This window comes from Anoplolepis gracilipes, chromosome 16 (genome assembly GCF_047496725.1).
Source record: "Anoplolepis gracilipes chromosome 16, ASM4749672v1, whole genome shotgun sequence".
NCBI classification, from domain to species: Eukaryota; Metazoa; Arthropoda; class Insecta; order Hymenoptera; family Formicidae; genus Anoplolepis; species Anoplolepis gracilipes.
This window is the reverse complement of record NC_132985.1, coordinates 3,478,702-3,505,693: the sequence shown is the minus strand read 5'-3', so window position 1 is coordinate 3,505,693 and position 26,992 is coordinate 3,478,702. Positions and strand designations below refer to the sequence as shown.

Here is a 26,992-nt window from a genome sequence, read left to right as displayed (position 1 = left end):
TATGAATTTATAAAAATGAGATATGCAAGCTTTTCAAAAAATTTTATTATTTTCATGAACCTTTTACTGCACATATTGTATTTCATTCTCTCAAATAATATTAATAATTTATATACTGAGTAATCTAAAAAAAAAAAATATATATATATAATGTATAATTATATATATATATATATATATATATATATATATATATAATGTGAAATGGAAAATATATATATTTTTTGCATTTTTCTCTCATGAATTTGTAAGATATTTAAAACTAATTTTGCTTAAAAAACATTTAAGTAAATTATTTAAACAAGATTTTTAATATAATTAGAGATTAGACAGAAAATTAAAAATGTATGAGAAAACCAATTTAAAACTGTCTAGAAAGAATTTAAGATGAAGTGGAATTCACCTCGTTTAACAATGAGATATGTAGTTATAGCTTTAACGTTATATTATGTTCTTTGTACAATACAATACGTTAACATTGGAATATGGCGCACAAATAATATGTCAATTTACTGTCAATTTACGATCCATACTTGTACATGTAACGATATATACTTATTATAATAAGTGCGATATGTATATGCTTTAAAATACTATACAAAATGTATGCCTAAATAATCGTGTGTAATATAAGCCAGCGATGACATATTTTTACGATTGTTGTACAATTCTATTTAACAAAAAAAATTGCCTACTAAATACAGTAGAAAATGACAAATCTGATAACTACATAGCAATTGTGATTCTGTCGCAAATTTGCAAACGCTGACGCGATCAAACACATCCAATATATGTATGTAACTTACACTCACACATCAGGTGAAAAACTTATTTAAAAATCTTAAATATTTTTAATCTATCTATATTGATTTCTTAATTTTATTAAAACGTATATTTGGATATGTGTTTCACATTATAGTTATAATATATAATATAATATAATATATAATTTTATATATTAATATATTTCTAATTATTATATTTTTATTTATCGCGTCTCTTTCTTTTTGTTTTTGCAAATAGACGACAGAATTACATACAGTCAGCATACACAAGACTGACATAACAGATTGTCTTATATGTTATGTGCATATGATATATAGAAATCACGAATTTATTACATACACTTTGTAATTTCTTACGAGTTTCTTATATCGCAATATTGTTTCTTATGTAATAGAGTACTATTGCGGTAAAAAGAGGGATTAAGCAGTTATAGAATATAAAATCTACTGTATAAGCGGAATATAATGTAACAACATTGTACTCAATTCTTAATAGTCTCTCGAGTTTCTCTCGTCTTTTTTCTCTCTTAACTGTATCAACTAAAAATGCTCAAAATTTAGCACAAATGTGCTTTTGCATACATTATTCCATTTCTTTTAAAATATATAAAAATTGTATTATAATAATTGAGCTTCTTACAAGCCAATTGATTATTTTACTTTTTGTAAATTTTTTATGATAATTTTAGTATCAGGTCACACGCATATGATTAAAGTACTCTAATACTAAAATTAACAAATTTACAAAAAGAAAAGTTAATCAACTAGCTTCTGAGAGGTTCAATTGTAATTCGATATCAATCGATGAAGAATTTAATGCGTTAACGTAGACCGTATTCACTGTATACTGCAAACTGCACGCATCAAACTATTACATATTTGCGTGTGTGTATATAATGCTAAAAACTACATATAGTTATAAAATATTATATCTATGTATATATATACACATATACGTACACGTATCTAATGCAGTAAATAACGCAATAAATAACATCTGCCCGAGCTGCCTCTGTTCCATCCCACACTTAATGTTTTGTGCTTCATAATTAACTTAAAAGATACATGAGGTAATAAGTTCAAGATTCGCTACAAACGATGGACATCACTTTACAATGTTTAGAACTTTGCTTTCAAGCATTTGAAAGAGATTGATCGCTTTCATGCTGCACAAGGTCCATTTCGGTATAAGTTACTACAGTTTTTTCTCTTTTTCAATGCAGACAATGTAAAATGGATGAAGATGATCAGCATATACAATTGAATGAATAAGCTTCAGTCAAGCCATTTTTCTATCATAAAGAATATTCATTTTTCTTCAATTACTTCATTAACAAAACATTTATAAATAATTAATGTGGTTTAAATAAGACTTGTACATCATCTCAGCCATATATCATTGTTTTAATATTCCACAATAAATAATTAAAGAGCTGTCTCAGTCTGCAATAAAGTTGCTTATTATAAATCAAAGAAATTTACAGCCATTATAATAAAATTTAAAACTAAAATTATAGGGCTCTTTTCAGTTTAAGTTTGTATCAACAGTATATATTAAGTAAAATATAATAAACTGTGTTTTTTCCTCTCAGGATGTGTGCCTCATGCTATACATATTGAAAATTTATAACATGCAATAAAAGTGGCAGATTTCAATATTGTAAATATATATACTTATATATGTATATATTAGTAATATAGGTAGATTATATATAAAGTGAAAGAAAAAAAGAGACAAAAGGGAAAAAGAATAAGAAATAAAAAGAAGGATGTGTGTGCATAGAATAATAAGTTACTAATATATGTAGTATATATATATATATATATATATATATATATATATATACACCACATTTACAGAAAGTTTGAAAAAGATAATGTATCAGAACATATATATTATTTTTAGACAATTTTTTCCCATAAAAATAAAAAATAATATGATTAAGGCAACAACCGGACGTATAAGCAAAAGTTCTAACTTTATTTATCTTACAGAATATTCTTGACAGCGATTACGACTGAAACTATTCAATTATAATTATCTTTACGCAAATATTCTGTAAGATAAAGCAAAAATGCTTTTAATACATTTATCTCAAAAAATTTAGCATGCTCTTTATTAAAAAATAAAGTTTATATAATAAAGTTTATATAATAAAATTTTATGATTTACATATATATCTTTTTCAGTTATAATTTCACTTAAGAAAATAAATTTTAACGTAATAAACTAATAATTTTTGTAAATATCTTCTTTTTATTTGATTATTAAAAATTCTGATTATAAATGTACAGGTTATCCCAGTGGAAATATTCTGATTGCTTGAACGGTGTTACTCGAATGCTTTTAAACAAATTTGCGTTCATTTGATATACTTTTAGTATATTGAAAAAAAAGTCTACTTAGCTAAAATATTGAAAATTGAAAGTGTAAATTGTTAGGAAACAATATTTTGGTACAGTAGCAGCTTTGTAATTATTTCTCTTATTCAATAAGTCTACTATATTTTCATATTATATTTTTCTTAATACGTAAATAAATTTTCTATATATTTTTCTACTGTAGTAGTTTTCTCTATTTTTAAATTACTAATGATTTCTCTCTACTTTTCTATTGTTATTAAAATTATTAGGCTTTTCGAGTAATACACATATATGTAATTTTTCCTGGAACAACCTGTATAGCTAAATAAAAAATACGATTAAAAACTAAATAAAATATGCTAAATAAAATATGCTATGTTATCATTGTAGAAGAATGTGAATTGTGCAGGAGTAACAAAGAACATTGTTTATAGTATGATAACTTGAATATAATTGTATTACATGTGTACTAAATAGCGTCCCATGCATCGAAATCGTTATCTCGATTTTTTACGACTCGAGAATTTTATCGGAATTTTAACGGATGCTATCCATTTTGACAATTTCTGTATGAATTTATGTATGAATTATTAAAGTCTCCAATCAAAATACTGCTAAAAATAAACCTATTCAAAATTTAAACAAAATAAAGCTTTTTTTTATATCTATTCTCTAAAATTTAGAACTTTTAGTTGTAAATTATTAAGGATAAAGCTAAAAGGGACGCTATTTATTTGAAAGGGGAACAACAGATATTTAAGAGACTGGACGAATTTTGATATCATAAAGACTATATATGTCAAGATATTCTAACAAATAATATCTTAAAACCCAGTGCACACAGATAAGAAATCTTATTTTTCATCTAATAGAAAATAAATTTTAATAGAAAAAAATCTTTATTTGGCTGTTTCTAATTATGTTTAATATCAAATAAAAGCAAATAAAAAAATATAAAGTTTATTAATAAACTCATCAATTGTAATATCATTAGTATATATATGTCATTATTTATGCAAAAGAAATATGAAATTCTTGCTTGAATTGTTTTTTATATCTCAGACTCGATGTAGAATATGATATTCTTATTAATTTAGTTTATGGACAATAAATGCAGCGTCGTCGCATATATTATATGTGCAGATAAGCCTTCCAATTTTAAATTACAGTAAAAAACATACACATATATATATATATATATAAAATTGTTCAAGCTTATGCAAAATGTAAGAAATATATTAACAAAACCAAGCTGATAATGGTCCCGAAATTGTCAGTATAAAAGTTGTGACTGTTAAATAAGGAATAGTCTTAAATGAGAAGAATGAAATGTTTGTCAATTTTCATAATGAGACGTTATGATATATCCTAATTGATAATAACATGAATACACATTTGTCTAATAAACTCAAATTATGTCTATTCCAGAATCTCCAAACAGCTACAGTAAAAACTGACTTACAGATTCTTTGACTAATTTTAAATCTACTGTTTCTCACCAAATATTTAATGTAATTCTCTCTTTCATCTTATTAATTTTTAATATTGAATAATAAAGTTTTTTTGTAATAAATCAGAATTTAATGCAATATTAAATATTATTAAACAACAAACGCGAAAATTTTTACTTTCTCATGTGTACCTTAATTTACAAATTATTTTTATTATTATTTTCATATATATATATATATATATATATATATTTATATCAAGAAACTATTAATGTTTCGATATTTGTATATTAAGGAAAGTTTTGTCAGAGAATCTGTAAGAATAGTTTTCTTTGCATTAGAGCCAAAAAGATCCTATCAAGAAACCTGTCTTATAAGCTTGTATGTCTTCTCGTATGCGCATGTGTCGAACTGTGAGAGCAGAAAAAGATAAAATAAATCACCTAGAGAACAACATCGGGCAGGGAGCAATGCCACTAGGCTAGCTGCGTTCCACTTCGTCCTGCGTGATGTCCCATGCCAATCATGGAACCACCACTTCCTATATCGTCACGAACAGTCTTCTTTTCCTTGTAATAAATTTCTTCGCTTTCCTTCTCACATAACAATAGTACTGCTCCACCAACCAGAAAGATGACTGCACCCCAACCAACGCCATATGCCCATCCAAATTCCCAATTGGTTCGATTTCCTAAGAATTGTATATTTTATAAATTTGTAAACAATTATATTTACGATTATATTTTCGCAAGATATTTGTTTCTTTTTAATCTATAAAAGTCATACGATAAAGTTAATTATTGATACCTTACCAAGATTTAATTCTGCTGCAAAGCATATGGGATATATGATCAGTGCTATCAAGAGAGACACCACTAAAACATAATAGGAAATATAATTATATAAAAGCCAAAGAGAAAAGAAAAAAACTAAAAAAAAAGAATCTCATACAATACTTACATGCAACAGCCATACAAAACACCGCAAATCTGTAATATTTGTGCTTGTCTCTATGATCTTGAGTACGCAAACCTAAACCAGTGAGAATTGTTGCAGCAATGTCTGTTAGAAGACAAACTACACATAAGGCTGCAGCTGCTTTTATATAAGCTGTAATGTAAGATATAATAAATAAAATTTATTGTCTCTTGTTTCTTCTTGTATCATTCAGTAATAAAATGAATACCGCTATCTCTTGCAGGATAACATCCTGGAGGATCAGGCATGTTAAAGGGAAGTGGCGTTGGAGCACCTTCTTCGATGCAATGGGCAAACAAGCCCTGTCTCCATCCCAGAGCCATCAGCCAGTCAGTCGATGCCAGACCCATTATCATCAGCAATACCACTATGATACCGCATATAAATGCAATCACCTGTAAAGAGACAAGCGTACATATAATCTAAGGTAATGGAATCATTATGTAATTATTAAGATATTTTCATTAAATCACCATTAAAAACATCATTATCACACAATTGTGGTTCAAAATATATCTTATATATATATATATATATATATATATATATATATATATAAGAAAGATTATAGGTAGAGAAATATTTTTCTCTAGGCAATACCTGCGCGATTTCGTTATCGCCCATGTGATCTTCCGCGACCGTATACATAATCATTTTACTTCTGAACTCGCAATCCAACGGTAAAGACACGCGCGACGAAGAGCGTAGCCGAACTTCGTAGCCGAGATCGCGAACGAGAGGCTCTTAAAGACGAACGGCCGACATCATCCCCGAGCGGCGCTCGTAGAACATCGTCCACAATTTTCGACCGCGTTTCAAGCACGCCGGCGGAAGAGACGGACTCGCGAATGCACTTTAAACAGCACCGAGATACGCCGCGGATCGCGAAATAATAACGTACGACGTCAAGGGTTTCGCGCGACGATCGTGATTTCGCATGCTAGAAGGAAGGGGGAGGGAGACAGGGTTGATTAACGGGCGCGCGGGTCAACGGCTTTCATCGCTGTACATATTATCGGACGAGGGCAACCCTTGCGCGAACTATTTTTTTTTCTCTCTCTCTCTCTCTCTCTCTTTCTCTTTCGGAGCGGACGGAATGACGGATCTCTTTCACAATGGCAGTGTTGGTTGGCGTCGATGCCGACGCGAACGGACAGATTTATTAAACAATTGTAATACGCGGGAGCACACTGTAAGTACGCGCGAAAACCGAGAAGAAAGGGAAAGAGATAGAGATAAAAAGAGGGAAAGAGAGAGGAGACCGCGTCTCAAGAGAACACACACTCTCCGCGACTGGGATTGGGAGGGAAGCAATTGCGGATTCCAGGTTCCAGGGAGGCTGCGCCCATCAGCGCCCATTAAAGGTCGCGGCGCAGTGCGCGCGAGTACCAATCTCTGCGCTCTCCTGCTTTCTTTTCTTTCTCTCCCCTTTCTTTCAGTTCTTTTTCATTTTCTTTCTTGCCCGTCTCTTTCCTTCTGTCACCCTACTGTCACTGACTCACTCTCTCTCTCTCTCTCTCTCTCTCTCTCTCTCTCTCTCTCTCTCTCTCTCTCTCTCTCTCTCTAATCATTCTTTTCCCATTTTTACATTTTACTCCTTGAATCTTCTCATATTTTGTTCAACTATATTTAAATAATTTTTTTTCTGTACACGAGAGAAACAACCATTTCCCGTATTTTTTTTTTTTTTTTTTTTTTGAACACTATAGATAATTCCAAATATTACACATGTCACAATTTTGCAATTATAATATTCGATTCTCAAGAGGGATTTATTTTTATCGATTACGATTAATAAGATATATTATTCATAATTAAATAAGTATTTAAAAAAAGTTTAGTAATCTAGATTATTGAAGATGTCAAAATTTTAAATTGTATTTGTTTAAATTAAACACTCTTTTAATAATTTATATCAAAATTAACAAATTCAAAGTGACAGAATCAATATGACAGATGTCAAAATTAAAAGGTCTAATTTTTGTAAAAAATTTATGTACACATTTTATTATTTATAAGGTATGATGCTTGGCATCATTTTGATGAAAACATGCAAAAAAGTAAAAGAAAAGACTAATCTGTTATATAATATAAAGTTTTTCTGTAAAGAATGTAATTTAGACTATAATAAATTAATATATAAATAATAGGTAATAAAATCTTTTTGTAATGAAAAGATATGCATAATTTGCTTATGTATAATTAAACTTTTAACTTACCTTAAATGGTCTGGTTATAGTAAGAGTTTCAATAGTAGTTGTTTGAGACATTGTTTTTGCTTTTATTTTGAATTAGCTGAAAATAAAAGAGAAAAAACTTATAATTAAAAAAAATAATATAAATTTTGGAGAAAATAAATGGAGAACTTTGAATTATTGTGTTAAGCAGAATAAAATAATGTATATTTCAATTTCATAAGGCAAAAATAATGTAAGATCATCAAAATATTTTACTTAAAATATTTAATAAGAAATAAATTTATAAAATAATTTTTTAGGATATCTCTACAGGTTTCTAAAGATATATAAAAGTAGAATATTTATTTTTCAAGTAGATTTAATTATTCTTATATTGAAAATACAGATACAATATGCTAACAGCAGTTATTTTTATTGTTCTTATATAGGATTGAACATGAGTTTGGTAACAATAAAATTGTTCTTACTAATTTACAATATCTTGTAGATTTCTATTGTACAATATATTACAGAATATATACTGAACATATGCAAAAATAAACTTATTGACATATCTAAATCACAAAATGGAAACAAAAAAAATATTAAAAAGCTGTTGACATTTGAGATGAGGGAGCTGACTAATAATAAGAGATATTATCTTGAACATTAAGTACGAGTAGGAATAAAAACTTTTGTTTCCATTCTCTATATTTTAATTAAATCCATTTGTTTTAACTGTTCTTTTCATTCAATTTAATTCTGTCTATATAATATTTTCATCTTTCTTTCTAAAACTTAAATATATCTTTACTCAGGGTGCAAAATATATAAATTAAAATTAACAAATCTATTACTTTGTTTTTTGCACATATATCTAGATTAATTACTCTACCAGTAAAATAATAGACAATTCAATGAATCATACATGAAATTATTGGAACCTCAAGTTGATCCATTGAAAATACAGAAGATAAAAGAATCATATTCTAACCTCGACACATATTATCTCAAGAAGAAAGCTAATACATTTATTGTTATGTGTATCGAAAGTTTTTATTCATCGAGAATTATTTATCAAAAGTTTTTAGGATGAAAATTAGATGTAAATATATATTATTACTACCTTTAGATAGAAAATTCTGTTTGTCCCATTGCATGTGCTAACTATACTGGCACATAAATTGTAGATTTCGAAACTAGGATTTCAACACAAACTGATTACAAAGATCCCGGAAACAGATCTTAATTTTGAACACAATAAAACGTTTTTCTGCGTTAATTTTTTCATCGAATATATTTAATGTACGTGAACAATAACAAAGGGACTATTCATAGACGCTAACTACTATAGGCTTCGTGCTTTCTTGCAATTATGATCTTAGTCACACCACACTACACAGTTTAGATTATTTTTTTGGAAAATAGAAATTTGTAAAAAAAAGCATAAATTTTCACGGGTGAGATATAATAGAAAAATATAATAATTGTGAATTATCTATTATTAAAGGAATATTTAAAGACTACGCATGCGACAAACTTTGTAGAATCACGATGCGTTATTTTGACAATTTATGCTTTTCTGCACTCTGTCATTCAAGCTGATTCAAGCTACTCGTTACAAGTAATTATGAATCATTACACACTTTCTATTTAAGGAAATATCACTATAATCTCAATGCAAATAGAATGGGAGTATTTCATGGTTTCAGGTTTCACAACAATCATGCATGAATATCTAGACACGATGCGACTGACTCAAAAAAATGTCTAAACCGGAAATGAGGACATTTTCATGTTTTCTGGACTCTTTCGCATTAGCCAATCAACCTTTCGTTTTTGGATAAGCTGTTACTCGATTGGCCATCTACAGCTATACAATGCTCTTCTGTCTATGAATTTTGTCTATGGTTATGACACGGTCTCGAGCCTCGTGCTTCGTGCCTCGTGTCTCATTTCGCATCTCGCATCCATGATGCAGGAAGGATTTATAGGAATAGAGTGGACGATTAAATTGTAAGAGGTAATAGAACCGTAAAAAGTTGATAATTCACTATAAGGAAAGGCTTTACTATTCAATATTTTTTTATTAATCGGCGGTTACATTATTTTTTAAACTTAAAATAAGATATAAGGAATAATTTGTCGAAATAGCACACTTAATACTATGCACGCATCTTTTGTAATCCACGTGCATCCACTGTAATTGTTCGTCTTGTCCTAATATATACGATTGCAATAGAATTCAATTTAAATAATTAAGTTTGAAATGTGTTTATTATAATATTTGGAGAATAAAAAAAAGTGACTTGCTACATTTTGTATGTAAAGTTTGCATCTTTTTTTTTTTTTTTTTTTTTTGTAAATCTAAAAGGATGATCTTTTAAGTATGAAATAATATGATTATATTCATACATGCACTACCAACTGAAAAATATTTTATATTTATATTTATCAAGATGAGTTTAAGCATATAAATTATATGTTAATATATTTTTTTTCAGAATTATGTGTGATGTCAACATAAATTCTGCATTGCAGCAAATACAGGTAAAGATCATTATTTGTTATATATAAATTACATATGTCTTTAATATATAAATGTGAACAACATACAGGATGAAATATTAGACTTAATGAAATAATGGGATAAAATTTTTAACAAACTTTTATTCGACTATGATTATTTCTACATGCACTACCATCTGAAGTAAATTAAAAATTTTTTGTGAAAATTATTAGTATTGAAAGTATGACTAATTTATCATATTTTTTCATATAGGAATACTCCATAAAAGGATCTGTACGGATAAAAATAAGCAGGCAGAGATTTAGAGATAAGTAGTGTAAGTATATGTGCATATATAAATATAAGAAAATATTAAAATTATTGAGATTATTTATTGTGAGTAATTGAAACGTCAAATTATTTAATATTTATTTGCTGAATAATAAAATCATAAAAACTGATGAAAGTGATTTGATAAGTGTCTTTTGGTTAATAAACTTATGTGTTTTTGGAATTTTGTATTTTAAATGTGATATAGTAATAAGATAAATGCAATGTAAGAGAAGAATATTTTTTAGAAAATATAAAAAGTATTAAAAGATTCAATATATATATATGTATATATATATATAGACCATTAAAAATGTCGTTACTATTTGATACATTCTGCAATATATATATATAATTAATAATTTCGTATTATTAATGTATAATCATATTCATTAATAATTTCGTATTATTAATGTGTAATCATATTCATTTTATTTAATGTTAAAAAATATATACTTATATTTTTCTCTTAAAAAAAACCTTAATCTGTAAAAAAATAAATATTTTTATTATATAAAAAGAAAAAATAGATTTAAACTGATACTTGTAAAATACATTGTAGTACTAAAATCAAGAGATATAAATTAATTAGTTATACTAACCATGTTTGTAAAAACAAATGGAACAATAACTAAATATATATATATATATATATTGCACAATGTTCTCTAATGGTCCATTTTGTCATAAGATATTTAATAAGGGTTATAATTTAAAGTTGACAAAAATTGCTGACAAAATGTAAAGGAAGAGGACAATAAGTAAAATAAATAAGCCTTTAATAAATATCAAGAACTGATAACTGCAATGATAATAATAAAATGCATATATAAAGGATACGGCACATTTATTATTTCTAATGGTTCTTTCATTCTGTTTTCTTTCTTTTTCTTAAGCAACATTTCATAAATTGACAATGTTTATTATGCATATCAGCATTACAAAACTACGAATGATTATGAATTGATAAAATACAAAACTCTAAACGATTGTATTCAGCGAAATACGAATTTTCCGATAAATATTTTGGTATAAACAATTTTAGTTTTTTTTTTTTTTTTTTTTATTAGAAAACATGATAATGGATATATCTATTTTTTGAAATAACACAAATGTATCATATGTGAATTCAAAATTATTTGTATCAATAAAGTAACAAGTAAAGTTTACATGCTACATCATCAATTCCAACAAATTTTGTTAAAAAAATTATCTTCTTTATTTGGGTTTTTAACGTTATTTTCTCATAAAATCACGCACATTATTCACAATACATTGCGCGAGATTTCGATTGTGTCAATAACTGGTTTCAATTTGACAATGATGAGATTATGCGGAAACGCGTTTCAAAAAAAATAATACAATTCTCGTGATAGGGTTACATGTGTGTGTGTATGTGTATAATGTGTGTCAAGTATACATAAAACTATATTAATATACTTTAAAAATATCGTATATATATATCTACCCATATTTACCTACAACATATTTTCCTTCATACGTATATACATACATATACATAAGCTTTTTTTTGTTGCAATCAATCATATGTATATGTATCCCCCAAGTATACATAAATCTTCAAGGCACTCCTGATGTATATTACATTCATATTTTACAAGTGTTGTGTTATCCAGCATTTGATGAACGGGACATTTTGATGAGAGACGCAAAACAAAAATTATTTTACTAATTTTAAAAGCGATGTATAATACCGCTCAGTGTACGCGCATTTATACAACAAACGGAAAAGCGATGCAGATATGGAAATTGGAGAGATGCATCCTTTTTTTTCTTTTTTTTTCTCTTTTCTTTTTTCTATGCCACTTTCAAATTGCACGAGAATGCAATTTGAACTATCTTTGTAATTTTCTATATACGATGCCAAGATTCTTCCATAGAATATTAAATTTTTAAACAAGCATATTAGAAGCGGATCTTTTTCAGCGTTGCATTGCATGCTTCCCAATTTTTTGTGAAACCAACATATAAATGGTTTCATTATTTTATAACACAGATCTTGTATTAAGACCCGTTTTAATAGAAGAAGGCGCATCTTGCTTTCCCATGTTACCTCACCAGCCACATGAAACTATTTTAACAAATAGTTCACAAATGGAAAGATACGCTTTATTGCACTGATTAAATAAGCTGATTTTTATTTTTGGCAAACAATAAATCGCGAAGTGTCATGACAAAGCAAGGCACGTCTTCATCTAATACAAACGGGCGGTAAACAGTGATAGCTAAACAAACATGTATACTATATGCCAGTTAAGTTATTAACACGATCCAAGTGCTTGAGACCATGAAATTGAAATTTCTTCAAATATCTAGAGTTTATTCCGAATGCCCGGAATAAGTTGTTATATGTTTATCCAAAAAATAGAGATTGATGTACCAAATATTGCCTATATACGTGTTTGCTGCCTCCGTGTCTCATATAACTTTGGCTTCCCGCTTTAGTAATAGCAAGTTTCACAAGCCTTCGTATTCGTTACTTAAATACAGTATGTTACAGAGAAACGCTTATTTATAAGAATGCATGTACATCACCATCACTTACCCCTAGTAACATTTAGGATAATGTACACAAACAAGACATGTACAGATTCTTCGACTGAATAATAGTTTTGATACACTGTTGTGCAAACTTGAAATACCAATCTCAGTCGGTTTTCTGTTGATATAGTTCTTTTAATGATTTCAATTCGTCGATTAACGTCTGATTCCTGTTCTCCAATACCGCAACACGATTTTCTAAGCACTTTATATACTCCTTCTTCTTTCTTCTACATTCACGCGCCGCTTCTCTAAACACATTAAAGATATAGGGGTAAGAATATTTTTCATTGCAAAAGAAAGTATCTTTATCTTTGTATAAATGTGTACGATTATGACAAATTCCCTCTTACCTGTTTTTAAGCAACCTTAACTCTCTCTTTCGCGCTGCATCTTCTACTACAACTCCATGACCTGTGTAAGCTGGAACATTGTGAGAGACTGCACTTTCAAAATTTTTACGTTAAGTACATCAAAATTTTATATATTTTTTACTAAAATTACTTATTTTGCTCGATAAGAATTATTACTATATATTCAAAAGAACATAGTTTAAACAGTATGTCAAATTATATTATCAGATCTATATAACGTATGTATCACTAATATATTAATGTGATAATATATTACTTCTTTATACATTAAACTATAATTACATGTAATAAGATAATATTATAATACTATGTTGGAAAAGAAAGAAATTACAATAATGTATTATTTTAAAATAATACAATATTGTGTTATAAAAGCAAAGAGAGCATCCAGAGAAATAAAATAAAACTTTCTGACATCTCGGAAATGATGCAAAAGCACACCTGGGACAAAAAATTGAGTGTCCTGGCCCTGTGCATACTGCACTATAGCTCCACCCGCTGTCGTCGCGTTGCTCATAGTTAATGTGTGAAGCCCCGGAACTCCCTCCCCTTGGGTCGCAATTTGAATAGTACCGGCAGGAATGACTGTAAAACAAATTATATCGAAAATATGTAACGCAGATATAAAGGAAATAAATAATATATCGCGCGTGCATCACAATAATGCAATGCTGAAAATAATAATGCATTGAAAAAGATTTTATATACGTGATAACATGATACTTATTGCGTCTTTAATATTTCATTCGAAAAATAATGTTTTAAAATGTTAACGCTTTTCCCCAGCATGATTCGAATGACAAGTATATCGACATCATCCCATAAGCAAAGAATGCCACACCAAGCGAGTATCGTGAAAAATGATATATCACGTATTAGGCAGTACACACAGGGATGGAAGACAATTGTAAATGTGAGAGAGTGTGCATCTCTTGATTTATATATAATTCGTTTTGTTTCTTCTTTTTTTTCTTTAAATATCTCTCTAACATCATCTCCTTTAGTATGCAGAAGAATACAAAGAACTACATATATATAGACAGCATGTGGAATGTAATACAGCCAGGAAAGATATGTAAAAGGAAGATAAAGTAACCAACCTGTTTGGTAATGGAGCGAATGGGAAGACACTTCACTGTCCACGTTAGAATCACACTCGGAAGATGATTCTAAGGGGGGCAAACGACCGTCTGCAACACCGAATCAATCCAAACCCCCATTAGGTAACCGATATCACTAATATACGTACGTCATTCTATGTACAATGTACTGCTTTGTATTTTTTTTCCCCAGAGCGCCAAATCAGATAGTTTATTAAACAGAACTTGAATAATGCATGGGATAAATATATTCTAGACTTGCAAAAGAGCATTTATGCATTCAGACAAGTTTTTTTTTTTACCATAGTGATAAATGAAAAGAACAAAATAAGAATTCGTCATATGACTGATTATAATTTATTGGACTATTTCTTTTCTGGCTGTTGATTATATTTATCGTTCCGCTGTGTGCAGTCAGCTCATACAAAAAAGAAAAGAAAATATTTTGAGTGAAAATAATTTATTTTCTATTAGATGAGAAATAATTAAATCAGATATACAGAATTAATCAATTTATGTAAGTGATACTAATCATTACACACACACGCGCACACACACGCACGCGCGCACACACACACATACACACACACACAAAAGATGTATTAAGAATAGGAGAATTATACACGCGAATTATAATCTACAAAAAGATTATTGCACTTTTAATTTGTTTGAGAAATAAATTTAGAGAAAACATTTATTTATTTATGTTTTTAATGCTGCATATAATGATTATATAGAATTTTATTTAAATATCTATGTTATAATGTATATATGTTCTTTTCATTTATCAAAAATCGATATTTATTTATAAAATTACTGCTACTTAATCTTACCTTCTAATATACTCTGCATACATTAGAAATTCAATCAAAGAATGTAAATATCAAGTTGATAATTATACGTAATAATATTTGGTGCTCCATAGTGTATCATGGTGGACAAGAGTGTATTCGCCGATGAAAAATATTCAGAAATTATTTTTTCCGAACCAAGATAGACAGTTTCGAGTTTTTGTTTATCCGATTTCCTTTATTATTAGGCGTACAGGGTTTTATCTTTTTCAATTTTTCTTAAATTTCTTTTTCGGTTACTTGTTACTTGATATAACATGATAGATCAAAGAAGCCATCTATGCATAAATTCTTCCAAAATCTTAACTTTTTCACATCTTAATTTCCACATCTGTTTTCAAAGTTAATTTACTGTTTGCAATATATATTGTACAGTACAAGCTTGGTATGGCATACTTTTCTTATACATGCAACACAAAATATATCATAGTGATGTATAAGATGTTTCAATATTGCATAATAAATTTCTGTAATATGTCTTGAAAGAGCTTTTGTTATTAGCAATTTAAATTACTGAAGTATGTTCAAGAGTTTTAACATATCAAATATTCATTAAACTGTAGCTGTTGGAAACAGCATACATATACATATATAACATACATATCTGAACATACAACAATGATTAAAAAAGAAAAAAAAGACACTTAAATATCAGTAATGCTAGATACCTTTATAATTAAAGCTCTTTAAGTTTATATGACTTTAAAATATATGCAAGAATATGCAAATTACTATATTATTTATTCGTTTTGTATCTACATATTCATATTATTAATTTGTATGAACTGACATGCACTCAAACGTCTTATATAATTAAATAAAATATGTGAATATAATTATTTATCTTTAATATTTTTTTACATTTTATATTCGCGATAAATCGTTAAATAAATTACGCGGTTAAAACGGTTCTCTTTTTGACATTATATAAATTTCTATGATTTCACATGATATAAGTGTCTATGAGCATTTTTTTAAAAAGAAATATCTTACCTGTAATCTCTCCTCCACCTAAATCGTTGAGAATCTTTCTATAAGATGGTCGTCTGGTAAGAATGCTTCTCTTTTTAGGTGAGTCTTCATCTGAAAAACTGTCATCGCTACCAGTTTCAACCACCTTAACAAAAAGAAAATTAGTATTAATCAAAAATATATTATTTCTATTGCTTTATTATTAAATAATTTAAATACTAAATTTTTTTCACACATACAATAGATACAATTGTGTTGCATATACTAATATTTATCTAAATCGTTCTATCTAATTCTATCTAAATAATAAAACACAAGGTTTACCTGCAGAGTTTGCAAACTGCCCTGTGCAGTTTGTATAACAGAGTTAGGTTTGCTAACCAAAATAACGTTTCCTTTGGGGATGGCAACAGGCTGTATGTTCGTCGCGGTTTGTATTACAGACTGCTGATTAGGTTGTATGACTGATTGCACCTACGTAAAGGTCACACATAAATGTCAAGTATTACAAAAGGTTACATCATTAAAACCATACTTATAGGTACACATACAGACATACATGGTCATTATTCCTTATACATATATGTATGTAAACACATATATTATATGTGTACTGATATAATTTGCTAATAAAAAGGAATAATATACATGTTATTTGTTGTGTGTATAATGTAAGAACAGTTGCAGAACCTATTTAAAACTTTAAATGTATGTATTCAATTTGCAAAAAGTATTTCCTACAACCATCTTATCATCTAAGAATGAAAGTGATTTTAAGGGAACTTTGTAATTTTCTAAGATACAACCAGCATTATGCAAGATCAAATACCTAACTGATACTTATGTTATAGAAATAATCACAATCGAAGGACAAAATAAATGATGTATGCATGCTTCGAAATAAAGAGAAAGCAAACTATCGGACATAGATACACAGGAGAGTCTCCTGTATACCTGTGTTGTTCCTGACGAAGGTAGTGTCAGTTGCACAATGCTGGTAGAAGCTACCAGGTGGTGAGTTTGCTGCTGATGCGATCTATCGATAGATTGTACCGAAGTTGCAATCGCTGGTGCAGCATCACCGCTCTGGGAACCCGTGGATAACGGATCGACGGCTGATCCATTTTCCTCGACCATACTTTCCATAGCCCGGCTACCTCGCGAGCTCTGCAATATAAAAAAAAATTCAATACACTGCATCTGTATGATTAGCAAAGTTAAAATTAAATCCAATTGTATTCTATTGAACAAAAAAAAAAAAAATATATATATATATAATAATATAAAACTAATAATATATAATAGTGTCCAACTTTATATGTATTTAATTAAACAATTTAACACTTTATTTACATTGCTTGAATAGAGAATTTTTTATTGAAAAACTCGCTATGATATTGTTATAAATTTTCGATTAGATGTCAATATAGAGAAAAGAGAATAATATATAAATATGTTTTCGTACACATTTCTTTTACGGAGAATCTCCGCGAAGTTCATCGAAACGCGAATCGTCCGTGCGGTTCAAATTTGCCGCCAACGACAAGTCCGTCGGTGCTTACTGCGTCATTTACATAAGCGGATCTAAAAATAATACGCGAGAGAACAATAAACACATTCGAAGGTGCTCGGTCGAGTAGCGAAGAAATGACGAATCACCGCGCATGGGGAAACGCGAGAACGACCTCGCGTCCGACGTCTACTCCGGAAGTACGATCGGAATGGCCCCGCGACGATCTCGCGGGAACGTGATATGTCAAAGAACGGCCGTTCTTGTAACCCCCCCGTCAGCCTCGCGGCGAGAAATACGTGCGTGTTTCTTGTCGGGGCGCCATATTTCACGGTATCTCAGCGCACAGCAGACAGTAAATGCGGATATCGTCGCGCGGAGACGGCGACGAGGAAAGCACAAACGCACGCCTGGATCGAGCCCACGGACGGTCTTGTCGCGCGTGAAAGCCGTACGCGAGCGCGCTGGTCCATGCCCGATTGTTATTATTCTCCAGCTGGGGTACTTACCAGTTACGTATTTCTCGTCACCAAGTTTGCTGCAATCGGAGTGGGCAGTCGGGCAGGTACGTAGCAGCCACGTCAAAACTACAGTTGCTTCGTCACTGGTGGAGCCCGCGACCTCTAAGTTGCGCGTCACGCTCAAGATGGCAGTCGTCGTCGTTCGTTGTTGAGGGCTGCAGGTCGCTGCTGGCTGGCCGCTCGCTGCTCGCTCTTTTTCCGCGCCCTCCACCCCCTCATAATCTGATCTCTTCTACGTTCTACGCGCGGCATGCCGACATGTGTGCTGTGTGCTAATGTGTTGCGTGCACGATCGCGTGTGCTCCTGTCAATCACCGGCGATTATCGCGTATTACGTTCCGTCGCGCTCCGATCTTTCATCACTCCTCCCGCACACGCGTTTTTCTCTCTCTCTCTTTCTCTCTCTCTCTCTCTCTCTCTCTCTCTCTCTCTCTCTCTCTCTCTCTCTCTCTCTCTCTCTCTCTCTCTCTCTCTCTCTCTCTGTCCATCTTCCTTTTTTTTCTTCTCGGTTTATGTACACAATTTCTTCTAAATCTCTAAAAAATAATAATGATTTATTTCAAGGATTATTTACGCGAGATTCTCTGTCTTGTCCCGAAAGCAAAAGTCGAAAGAATTGTAGTATCTTTTTATTTTTTTATTATTTCTTTGACAACTTATTGAAATAATTTTCAACACAAATCTGAAGTCATGTATATAAATGCTATTTTATAATTGTATCATGAAATGATAATTTTTTTATTTTACTCTATGAGAAAGCTGTTTCTTATAAATTATCAGAATTAATAATTTTTTCCATCAGTAGAGATACTGCAAAGTAGAATATTTATTTCAAATTAAAGTAGAATCTAATAAGAAAGCCATATTTCAATTGTGTAAAATAATTTATTTTTTTTTCTATTAAAACCTTTCTTTTCTTACAAATTTTGAATAAATATGAATATAAATAATAAAATAAAAGTATAAATTGAAAGTAAAAATTACATTTCTCATAAAAATACGTTTTCTGGACCGTAGATATAAATTATATATCTTTTATAGCGCATATCTCTACAAAACATTCGAATAAATGTAGATTATAAATTTAATATCGGATTACATGGTTATAATATGCAGTTGCAAACAGGCTATTAACATAAAGTTGTCGGGCATACTGATTGGCTAGCGGATAGAAAATTTCTAGGGAAGTTCTGGAGTTCTTCCAATAGCAACCAATCGGTATAGTCGACGAATTTGATAGTCCACCGAGTCCATAGGTCTGTTCTTTACAGGTGAACTTCCTGTACTAGTTTACACTAAAAATGAGATGGATATATATTATAAAAGTTAAAGAGAAAGAGAGGGAAAATACAAAAAGTGTAAGAAATTCAACTAAATAACTCACTTCTGCGCGGGAGTCCCGAAGATATTTGATATTCTCTCTGTCTTTCTTTCTTGCCGCTACATTTCTCATCAGCAGAAAAATGATACAGTGTTAGATAAGGAGCCGTTAAATAGATGAAAGAAGAGTACAGTGCTATACGAAAAATATCTGAAGCAATTTTATAATTGTCGCCAAGTATTACGACAATAGAAGAAGAATATGAAACAATTACATTGCATTACATTAAATAGCATGATGCATATTAGCATTGTCTTACTATTATTCTTTTATGCAGAGGTTGTAGAGATGAAAGGTCAAAATGTGATAACAGAAACGGCAGACTCTGAAACATCTCACGGTATATGCATTAAATATATACATATATATTTAAAAATATTTTTAGATGTGTCAATGTTAGTTTTATAAACGCATGTATGTATATATATTGTGTTATAAATAATGCATACATTTTTTTATATTTTTTAAATGACTAAAATTACTATAAAAAAATTTCATACTTTCCATTTAATCCATAAAAAATAAAAGATCGAAGAAATTAAACTATACTTTGCAAGTTTCTGTAGTTTTTTTATTTTAGATTTCTTTTTTGTGTTTTAGATAAATCTGTTATAAAATTGCATGAGAATAATTGTGAATGTATTGAATATAATTGTGGATGCTGTCAACTTATAGAATTGGATACAATCTCTTTAAATGGAACATGTAAGTAACTATTTTTAAGTTATAACTTAATGTTATTAGTTGTTTATGTATTGCATTATATTAAGACTTTATTTTTATATGTAGTATGTGCAAATGCAAGTTATTTAGAGCATGATTATGGAATTTCAATCACAGTAACATACAACAATTATGCAATTATTAATGAGACAGTTTCAGGTAATATTCAATTTACAAGTCAATAAATATGCAATTTTAGTATTGTATTTTAACAAATGTATATTTTTAGCTAGGAATCCACCGCCTATCTGTGTGGGAGAGGATATTGTAGATGCAATTGAAATTGAGATTTGCTTGCACATCTATGATATAGATGTTGATACTGATAGATTTCATGCATGTTTCGAGATTTTAGGAAAAATTATGAAAATTAAAATTTCTAAATTAAAGCTAGGTTGTATTAACAGTAAACGACGTGAAACGTTAAAGTATATAGAAAACAATATCCCTTTTAATTTGTCATCACTATTTTCTAAAAAAAAAAAATATTCTATATTACCTAATGTGATTATGGTATAGATATATACTGAACAGAATATTTATATAGGTATATATATTGTTTAAAGTAATACATACAATCTTACATTACATATTTTTATTTGAAATTTGCATATATACCATTTCTTTTATTTTTGTGCCAAGCATTTAAATAGTGCTCAGCTTTTGTTTAAAGACATAAGATAATATAACAGATAATATAATAGATCTTATTGTTCTAAAAACACTTGCATTTATTTTTATGTAAGTGCTAAGTCTTTTCAATAATTACTCTTTTGCAAAATATATATATACTTATATATATATATATATATATATGTTTTTTGTAATTTTATAGATTTGTTATTACACAAAAAATATATAGAATGATAACACGTTTTGTATACTTATTTTGTATACACATTTATACATACTTATCGGTCCAATACTATTTTTATCTCTCTCCTTAATGGTTATAAATATATTAGTTATAATTATTTATATATAATTATAACTATTTTTTAATTCAACATTGCTATCAATAGCCTTTTCCACTCAGCAGCGCAATCGTTCTGGAAAAGAAAACAAAGATATTCTCTCGTGTTATCAATGAAATGAACTAAAAGTTTATTTGCGAAAATATACATTAATTGCAGATAAAATGTATTATAAATATATTTTTCATTTGCATGCTTTTAGATTATTAACACTCATGTTAACGAGCGAAATGTCTGATTGGGCTCTTAGTAACAGAAATAAATCTTCTCGAGCTCGTTAATTCAATAGCGCGATCAGAAGCCGCTTAAAGTCATCGCTGCAGTCATTCTGTAAATGCAAAATAATGTGGGAAAATTAAAAATAACATCAACTTAAGACAAATGCAGACCTTCATGTATTTATGATGTGTAACTAGTACAGGCATGCAGTCAGAGGTGGACCATAATTAATAGTATTAGTATATAAAGAGGGACAAATTTTTGTTTTGGTCAACAATTTACTTGCTAATACACAGTGCCAATCAATAGATTGATTTTTAATTTTCTTTACAGAAACTCATGTATCGAAGTGTGTACATGTGTTTATGTATGTTTCTCTTGTTATTTTATAATGTATTTTTACAGATGTTGCGTTATTCTGATCAAGCGCAAAGTAACACTATAACGATTAGCAAAATATAATAATAAACTAAATTAACCATACACAAGGTTTTTGTATAATATAAAATAAAATATTATACGATATGTATAATCTCCGCGGCATTGAAGAATTTGCGATAAATAAAAAACTGTTGCGTACAATCAAAATATTTTCATCCGAGAAGGGCAAGCAAGAGTCTCTTGTAGTCGCCTGAACAGTCATCCTGAAATTTATGGAAAGTTATATGCAATGCTGAGATACAGCGCGTACACGTGAGTTAACAAATTATTTCTTTATTAATATTGTTTAGTTCAGCGACTGTAACCGCAGTTTTTATTGATTACGAGTTAAGGAATGCGTCGTACATGTAGAAAGGATGAAATTATGATATAAATGCGTAATTTAATAAATTTTAGTTACACAGAGATAAAAAGTATTAAGCGACTAAATGTATAAAGGCTGTAGAATTATGTAGAATAGGTGCTGAAAATAAATAAAATTCAGTTTCGACTGAACAAAAAATGAAAGATTCGATTAAAAAAAAAAACTGTTAAAAAGACATCCAAGCTTTACATTCTGAATTATATTTGTTTTTATTTTTATGTAGAGTATTATGTTTCTATATTTTAACTTCTTTATAGAAGATGTAATAGAAAAATAGTAAATAAAACAGCTATTTTCAGAATAAATAAAATGAAATTACGATTTCAAGAAATAGCATATTTTACTTACGTCGATGGCTTCTGCAAGAGATTTCCCGTAAAGTCTCTCATACGTTTCTTTAATGTCTCCCAGATCGATTTCCGATCGTGTTACAATTATACGTATTAGTGTTGAATCGGTGGTGCCCATTCCGCGCATAGCTTTGTACAATCTTTCCGCAAAATAAGCAGTCTTGTCACGAGCGCATTTCACTGAAAAAACATGTTTACATAATTTAAAAACGATAAAAGTAACCAAGAGTTATATTGAAAAGACTGAATATAAATATATAAATATTTTGAGAGAATAAATTAGTAAAAAAAAAAGAGACGCATTTAATAGAGAATAAATTCTTATACTTGCATAGCTAATTTAATCGGTTCTTACCCACAGCTAAATAACCATCCTCGAGAGAACCGGAAAATTCTCGCTTAATAGCACTCTCCAAACTGTTCCCGGCGATACGTTCGTATTCCTTAAAAATTCTTCGCAATTGCGGATAACTCTTAGTGATGAGAATTGCATTAAAGGTACTCTCGTCGGTACCCCACTGTCCTTCACCCGCTTCGAGAAGTTTCTCGGCATCCTGAAGTGCGGCCTCTTCATCGACCTCAGTATTTTCGTTTCTGCTGGCCTGTGTTTGCGATTATTAATTAAAGATAGAGAAAAACACTAATGAAATAGACGAGAATGCACGGTATCTTTCAATTACTCACACAGGACAACGATACCAAAAGCCTCTTGAAATGACCGGAAGTATCGCTCTTGAGGTCATCCTCTAATTCTTTATCGTACACTAGCAAAGATAAATTGAATATATAGATCAGAATTTATATAATATAATATTCGGATATTTTTAATTATCCGAGATAAGAATTGCAATTTTCAAATTTGTTTAGATACCGTTTCACATACAAGAGACGATGCTAAATTAAAAGCAAACAGTTCACTGGAGAACTTACGATCTGTTTACTATAAGTTAGAATTACTACTTACGATCCTTGTAAACGGCCGATATCGTCTTGATGCCGTAATTGCTCAGAGACGCAAGGACTTCGATGAGTGCACCCTCATCAGTACCTATACCGGAAATAGCATTGTGCAATTCCTTGGCATAAAGCTCTGGAAGAGGTGTCATCAAGGCGCAAATGACTGTCTCGAAATTTCCGGACAATTCCGACTTCAACTCGGAGACGAGATCCTTGCCGTACATCGTCTTAAATTTATCAGCGATCTCCAATCGCTGTATGATGCCACGATGAGCCAGAACATCAATGATGGCCTGTTCATCAGTCCCAAAACCCTTCATGGCAGTTCGTAAGAGGCTAGCATCTTCCTCAGCATCGAAGGGATCGGCCGGATAGACGGCGGGCGTACACTGAAAGAATTTATTTCTTAGAAATATTGCAAAAGTCTATGTAAAAATCGTCCACTCATACCGGCAAGAAATTGAAACGAGATGAATCATAATGTTGCGCTCACTATTCTATGTAAATCTTGTTAAGATATTAACATAAATTACCTGTACGTGATAATACTGACTAGCTGCCATCTTGCTGCTTATCTGAAAACATTTTTGTTTAATATTATTTTACATCAAATACAAATTTAGTAATTTTGTTTTAAACTTTTTAATATGTATATCTAATTTTTAAATATTATTTAATTATTTAACGATACTATAGAAATTAATCTGCGATATTTTGAAAGATAAAAATATAATTGCGTTTCAACTAACGTTTTTTACATTATAATTATAGAGGTTTTAATTATAATGTAAAATATAATTATAAAAATTAATTAAGAGCGACTTTCTAAGCTGATAATTCTCATCTGTCATGATTAATGCGCGTAAAACGTGTGAGCCGACGATGCGGCAGTATGTCCTTGACTCGTTTCAGATACACGTCACATTATTGACGATGATCTCATCGTGTAACGTACAACATCCATTTGCTTATTGCTGAACGATTGTCAAAGTAATTGTATATTCATTTTATGATTTAGGAGATGATGATGATGAAAGCATGTCATTTCGCAAGATGCCGCAGGATTATATTGATCAGACCGGCAAGTGACACTTGGGGTGTGGTTTATTTTACCTTTTTTGTCCGGAAAATGATATCGGTTCTGGCAACTCTGGTAGCCGACTAATGGACTGTAAGACGTTCTCCGTCGACAAGAAGTAGCACAAAAGAGAAGAGGAAAGGAATTCGTTGGTGGGGCAATACGTGTTTTATATCTGAACGATGAAGACGACGGAGGAGGCATCAACAGGCCGGTATTTTTTTGCCGAATTTTTATAATGACATAATGCGAAATCGAAATTTGCTCTGCAAATTTCACGACCGGTTTTTAAATACAAAACAACATTGCTACAATTTAACAATCATTTTCAATCATTCTTTCGAAAGAAAAAACGCGCAACAGTGAAAGTAAGTAACAGGAAAAATATTTAAAAAAACAGGTTTCATGTTATGAATATTACATAGTGTACTTTTTTATTCGTATCAATAATAATTATTAACAATATAATATTGAATTATTAATAATGTCGAATTGACTGTAAATTATAATTTTAACTTTAATGTTTTTGTTTTCTTTATATTATTTTTCTTTACTTTTCAAATTGGGATTGACTGCAACTTTTAATTTTTACTTCTCGTTTTTATTGAAAATGTTAAAAATACTTTCAAAAGTAATCCTCGCAATAATCTTAGTACCAAAACAACATATGTCAAGGTTATTCGAATGTATTTAGTACAGGAAGCATCAAATCGATACCGATTGTTTGGCTTACTACTTTGATGAATAAATTTTTTAATGCGAAATGATAAACTACGAATCTTTAAGAAAATCTATAAGAAAAGAAAGTTTGCGAAATTATTAAATGTAATTGTCTACGATGACGGAAGTATGGCATAACATCTTCATTATTCACCGGTTCTCAGAATGATTCATACGATTTTAATGACGTGTTTTTTTTTAGAAACTAAGAATGATTACAATATACTTAGTAAGAAAAGACGTATTTAAGAAAATAAAATACATATTTAAAAAATAAAAGTATGATTAAAGTTACTAAAAAATATAGATATTAAATATTAGTTTTCGATTGCGAGGAGAGAAGCTGTTGATTAAAAAATAAACGCGATAAATTTTGATATAAATTTTGTTATATCTTATAAAAAAGAAATATTTTTTTTATAAACTTATATAATTTTAAATTCAAAATAGGAAGATAAATATGCTGTTTACTCACGTGTACCGATAAAGTAAGCTACTAATCTCTATAAAGATTGTATAATAAAAATCATTGATTATATTTTAATCACATTTAGAATTTGGCTGTCTAAGATTATCGGAGTCAAACAAATGCAAAAAATATTAATAAATGCTGATACAATTAAATTGTTGACATACCAATTATAATTACATCGATTATATTAAATAATTTTAATATTACTTACGTTAATATATGTTTATTATAGTTCCACTGAGAATGCCGGTTGGAGTGATTCTTCGTTGCGTTGTGCACGAATGTGAATATCTTTGCTAACTGGGTGGAAACTCTGACAGCGATGATATTAAGGACAATGTTGAGAAAGAGAGAGAGAGAGAGAGAGAACGTTCACATTGGTGGGGCTGACGACGTAGCACCAAATAATGACGTGGAGAACGGAATATCCTGTGGTAGAGCCAAAGGAGACAGTGAGTGAACCATTGCTCGCCGGAGTGACGCCGTATGAGATCGATAAAAATAATAATGAAAATCATGTTTACTGTCAAAACTTGCACATCAATATATATATTGCGTACAAATTTAATAAAATTCAAAAAATAAACTTTTATTACGTATTTCCTTCTTTTCGCAATGAATAATATTAAATGTGAAAAGCATGATATAATGATTCATAATCCTTGATTGAATGAGAACAGATCGTGACGCTCTTGAACATGCAGAATGCGTGACGGAATTATAGCACATGTATATAGTGTCTCGAAAGTCTACGCATTTCCTATGTGAATGGTAAATGGAGCTCGAATTAAATATACAAAAATATATTAAAATATTTAATATATTCTCA

At 29.8% G+C, this 26,992-nt stretch overlaps 4 protein-coding genes and 1 long non-coding RNA gene across 27 annotated transcripts; 2 read left to right on the top strand and 3 right to left on the bottom strand.

Moving 5' to 3' along the window:
- Positions 1–426: 426 nt before the first annotated feature.
- On the bottom strand, positions 427–9,487 carry LOC140674799 (p53 apoptosis effector related to PMP-22). 2 transcript variants are annotated; one of them, XM_072908589.1, is made up of 6 exons: positions 8,882–9,487; positions 7,798–7,873; positions 5,787–5,973; positions 5,561–5,710; positions 5,413–5,475; positions 427–5,291 (listed from the first exon to the last, which is right to left on the bottom strand). In XM_072908589.1, the coding sequence occupies exons 2-6, from the start codon at positions 7,846–7,848 to the stop codon at positions 5,077–5,079; spliced, it is 666 nt and encodes a 221-aa protein (XP_072764690.1). In that variant the 5' UTR covers positions 7,849–7,873; positions 8,882–9,487; the 3' UTR covers positions 427–5,076. The 2 variants fall into 2 exon arrangements, with proteins under 2 accessions (XP_072764690.1, XP_072764689.1); XM_072908588.1 differs by lacking the exons at positions 7,798–7,873; positions 8,882–9,487 and adding an exon at positions 6,179–7,070.
- LOC140674800 (uncharacterized) lies at positions 5,899–14,949 on the top strand. 4 transcript variants are annotated; one of them, XR_012048276.1, is made up of 6 exons: positions 5,899–6,005; positions 9,468–9,778; positions 10,260–10,305; positions 10,538–10,601; positions 14,317–14,437; positions 14,535–14,949. It is a non-coding gene; the product is annotated as an uncharacterized lncRNA (long non-coding RNA). The 4 variants fall into 4 exon arrangements; XR_012048274.1 differs by having other exon boundaries at positions 14,317–14,443; XR_012048275.1 differs by having other exon boundaries at positions 14,317–14,451.
- On the bottom strand, positions 11,425–18,847 carry Crebb (Cyclic-AMP response element binding protein B). Of its 14 annotated transcripts, XM_072908574.1 has the most exons (9): positions 18,473–18,847; positions 17,919–18,037; positions 17,408–17,620; positions 16,778–16,927; positions 16,475–16,598; positions 14,631–14,720; positions 13,972–14,115; positions 13,510–13,579; positions 11,425–13,407 (listed from the first exon to the last, which is right to left on the bottom strand). In XM_072908574.1, the coding sequence occupies exons 3-9, from the start codon at positions 17,597–17,599 to the stop codon at positions 13,263–13,265; spliced, it is 915 nt and encodes a 304-aa protein (XP_072764675.1). In that variant the 5' UTR covers positions 17,600–17,620; positions 17,919–18,037; positions 18,473–18,847; the 3' UTR covers positions 11,425–13,262. The 14 variants fall into 14 exon arrangements, with proteins under 14 accessions (XP_072764675.1, XP_072764674.1, XP_072764682.1 ...); XM_072908573.1 differs by lacking the exon at positions 17,919–18,037; XM_072908581.1 differs by lacking the exon at positions 17,919–18,037 and having other exon boundaries at positions 17,507–17,620.
- Positions 18,207–26,755, top strand: LOC140674732 (uncharacterized). Its single transcript, XM_072908499.1, has 7 exons — positions 18,207–18,528; positions 19,756–19,809; positions 19,982–19,992; positions 20,058–20,205; positions 20,466–20,570; positions 20,655–20,747; positions 20,818–26,755. The coding sequence occupies exons 1-7, from the start codon at positions 18,207–18,209 to the stop codon at positions 21,105–21,107; spliced, it is 1,023 nt and encodes a 340-aa protein (XP_072764600.1). The 3' UTR covers positions 21,108–26,755.
- Positions 21,500–26,639, bottom strand: LOC140674797 (annexin B9). 6 transcript variants are annotated; one of them, XM_072908570.1, is made up of 8 exons: positions 26,375–26,638; positions 24,427–24,468; positions 23,901–24,282; positions 23,621–23,700; positions 23,292–23,538; positions 22,935–23,116; positions 22,362–22,425; positions 21,500–21,637 (listed from the first exon to the last, which is right to left on the bottom strand). In XM_072908570.1, exons 2-7 carry the CDS (start codon positions 24,454–24,456, stop codon positions 22,375–22,377), a joined length of 972 nt encoding a protein of 323 aa, XP_072764671.1. In that variant the 5' UTR covers positions 24,457–24,468; positions 26,375–26,638; the 3' UTR covers positions 21,500–21,637; positions 22,362–22,374. The 6 variants fall into 6 exon arrangements, with proteins under 6 accessions (XP_072764671.1, XP_072764672.1, XP_072764669.1 ...); XM_072908568.1 differs by lacking the exon at positions 21,500–21,637 and adding an exon at positions 21,667–21,890 and having other exon boundaries at positions 26,375–26,637; XM_072908571.1 differs by lacking the exon at positions 22,362–22,425 and having other exon boundaries at positions 26,375–26,639.
- Positions 26,756–26,992: the final 237 nt, after the last annotated feature.

Coding starts and splice junctions, on each gene's coding strand:
- LOC140674799 (XM_072908588.1), bottom strand. CDS start 6,232: ATGATTATGTATACGGTCGCGGAAGATCACATGGGCGATAACGAAATC. Junction 5,711..5,786: donor TTATCCTGCAAGAGATAGCG/GTATTCATTTTA, acceptor CTTACATTACAG/CTTATATAAAAGCAGCTGCA. Junction 5,476..5,560: donor GTTTTGTATGGCTGTTGCAT/GTAAGTATTGTA, acceptor ATTATGTTTTAG/TGGTGTCTCTCTTGATAGCA.
- Crebb (XM_072908574.1), bottom strand. CDS start 17,599: ATGGAAAGTATGGTCGAGGAAAATGGATCAGCCGTCGATCCGTTATCC. Junction 16,599..16,777: donor GCAGTTTGCAAACTCTGCAG/GTAAACCTTGTG, acceptor CTTTTTGTTAAG/GTGGTTGAAACTGGTAGCGA. Junction 14,721..16,474: donor AGGTGGAGGAGAGATTACAG/GTAAGATATTTC, acceptor TCGGTGTTGCAG/ACGGTCGTTTGCCCCCCTTA.
- LOC140674732 (XM_072908499.1), top strand. CDS start 18,207: ATGTCAAAGAACGGCCGTTCTTGTAACCCCCCCGTCAGCCTCGCGGCG. Junction 18,529..19,755: donor CGGAGTGGGCAGTCGGGCAG/GTACGTAGCAGC, acceptor TGTTCTTTACAG/GTGAACTTCCTGTACTAGTT. Junction 20,748..20,817: donor TATTAATGAGACAGTTTCAG/GTAATATTCAAT, acceptor GTATATTTTTAG/CTAGGAATCCACCGCCTATC.
- LOC140674797 (XM_072908571.1), bottom strand. CDS start 24,456: ATGGCAGCTAGTCAGTATTATCACGTACAG. Junction 24,283..24,426: donor GTCAGTATTATCACGTACAG/GTAATTTATGTT, acceptor AAATTCTTTCAG/TGTACGCCCGCCGTCTATCC. Junction 21,638..22,934: donor CTCTTGCAGAAGCCATCGAC/GTAAGTAAAATA, acceptor TTTCTTTTCCAG/AACGATTGCGCTGCTGAGTG.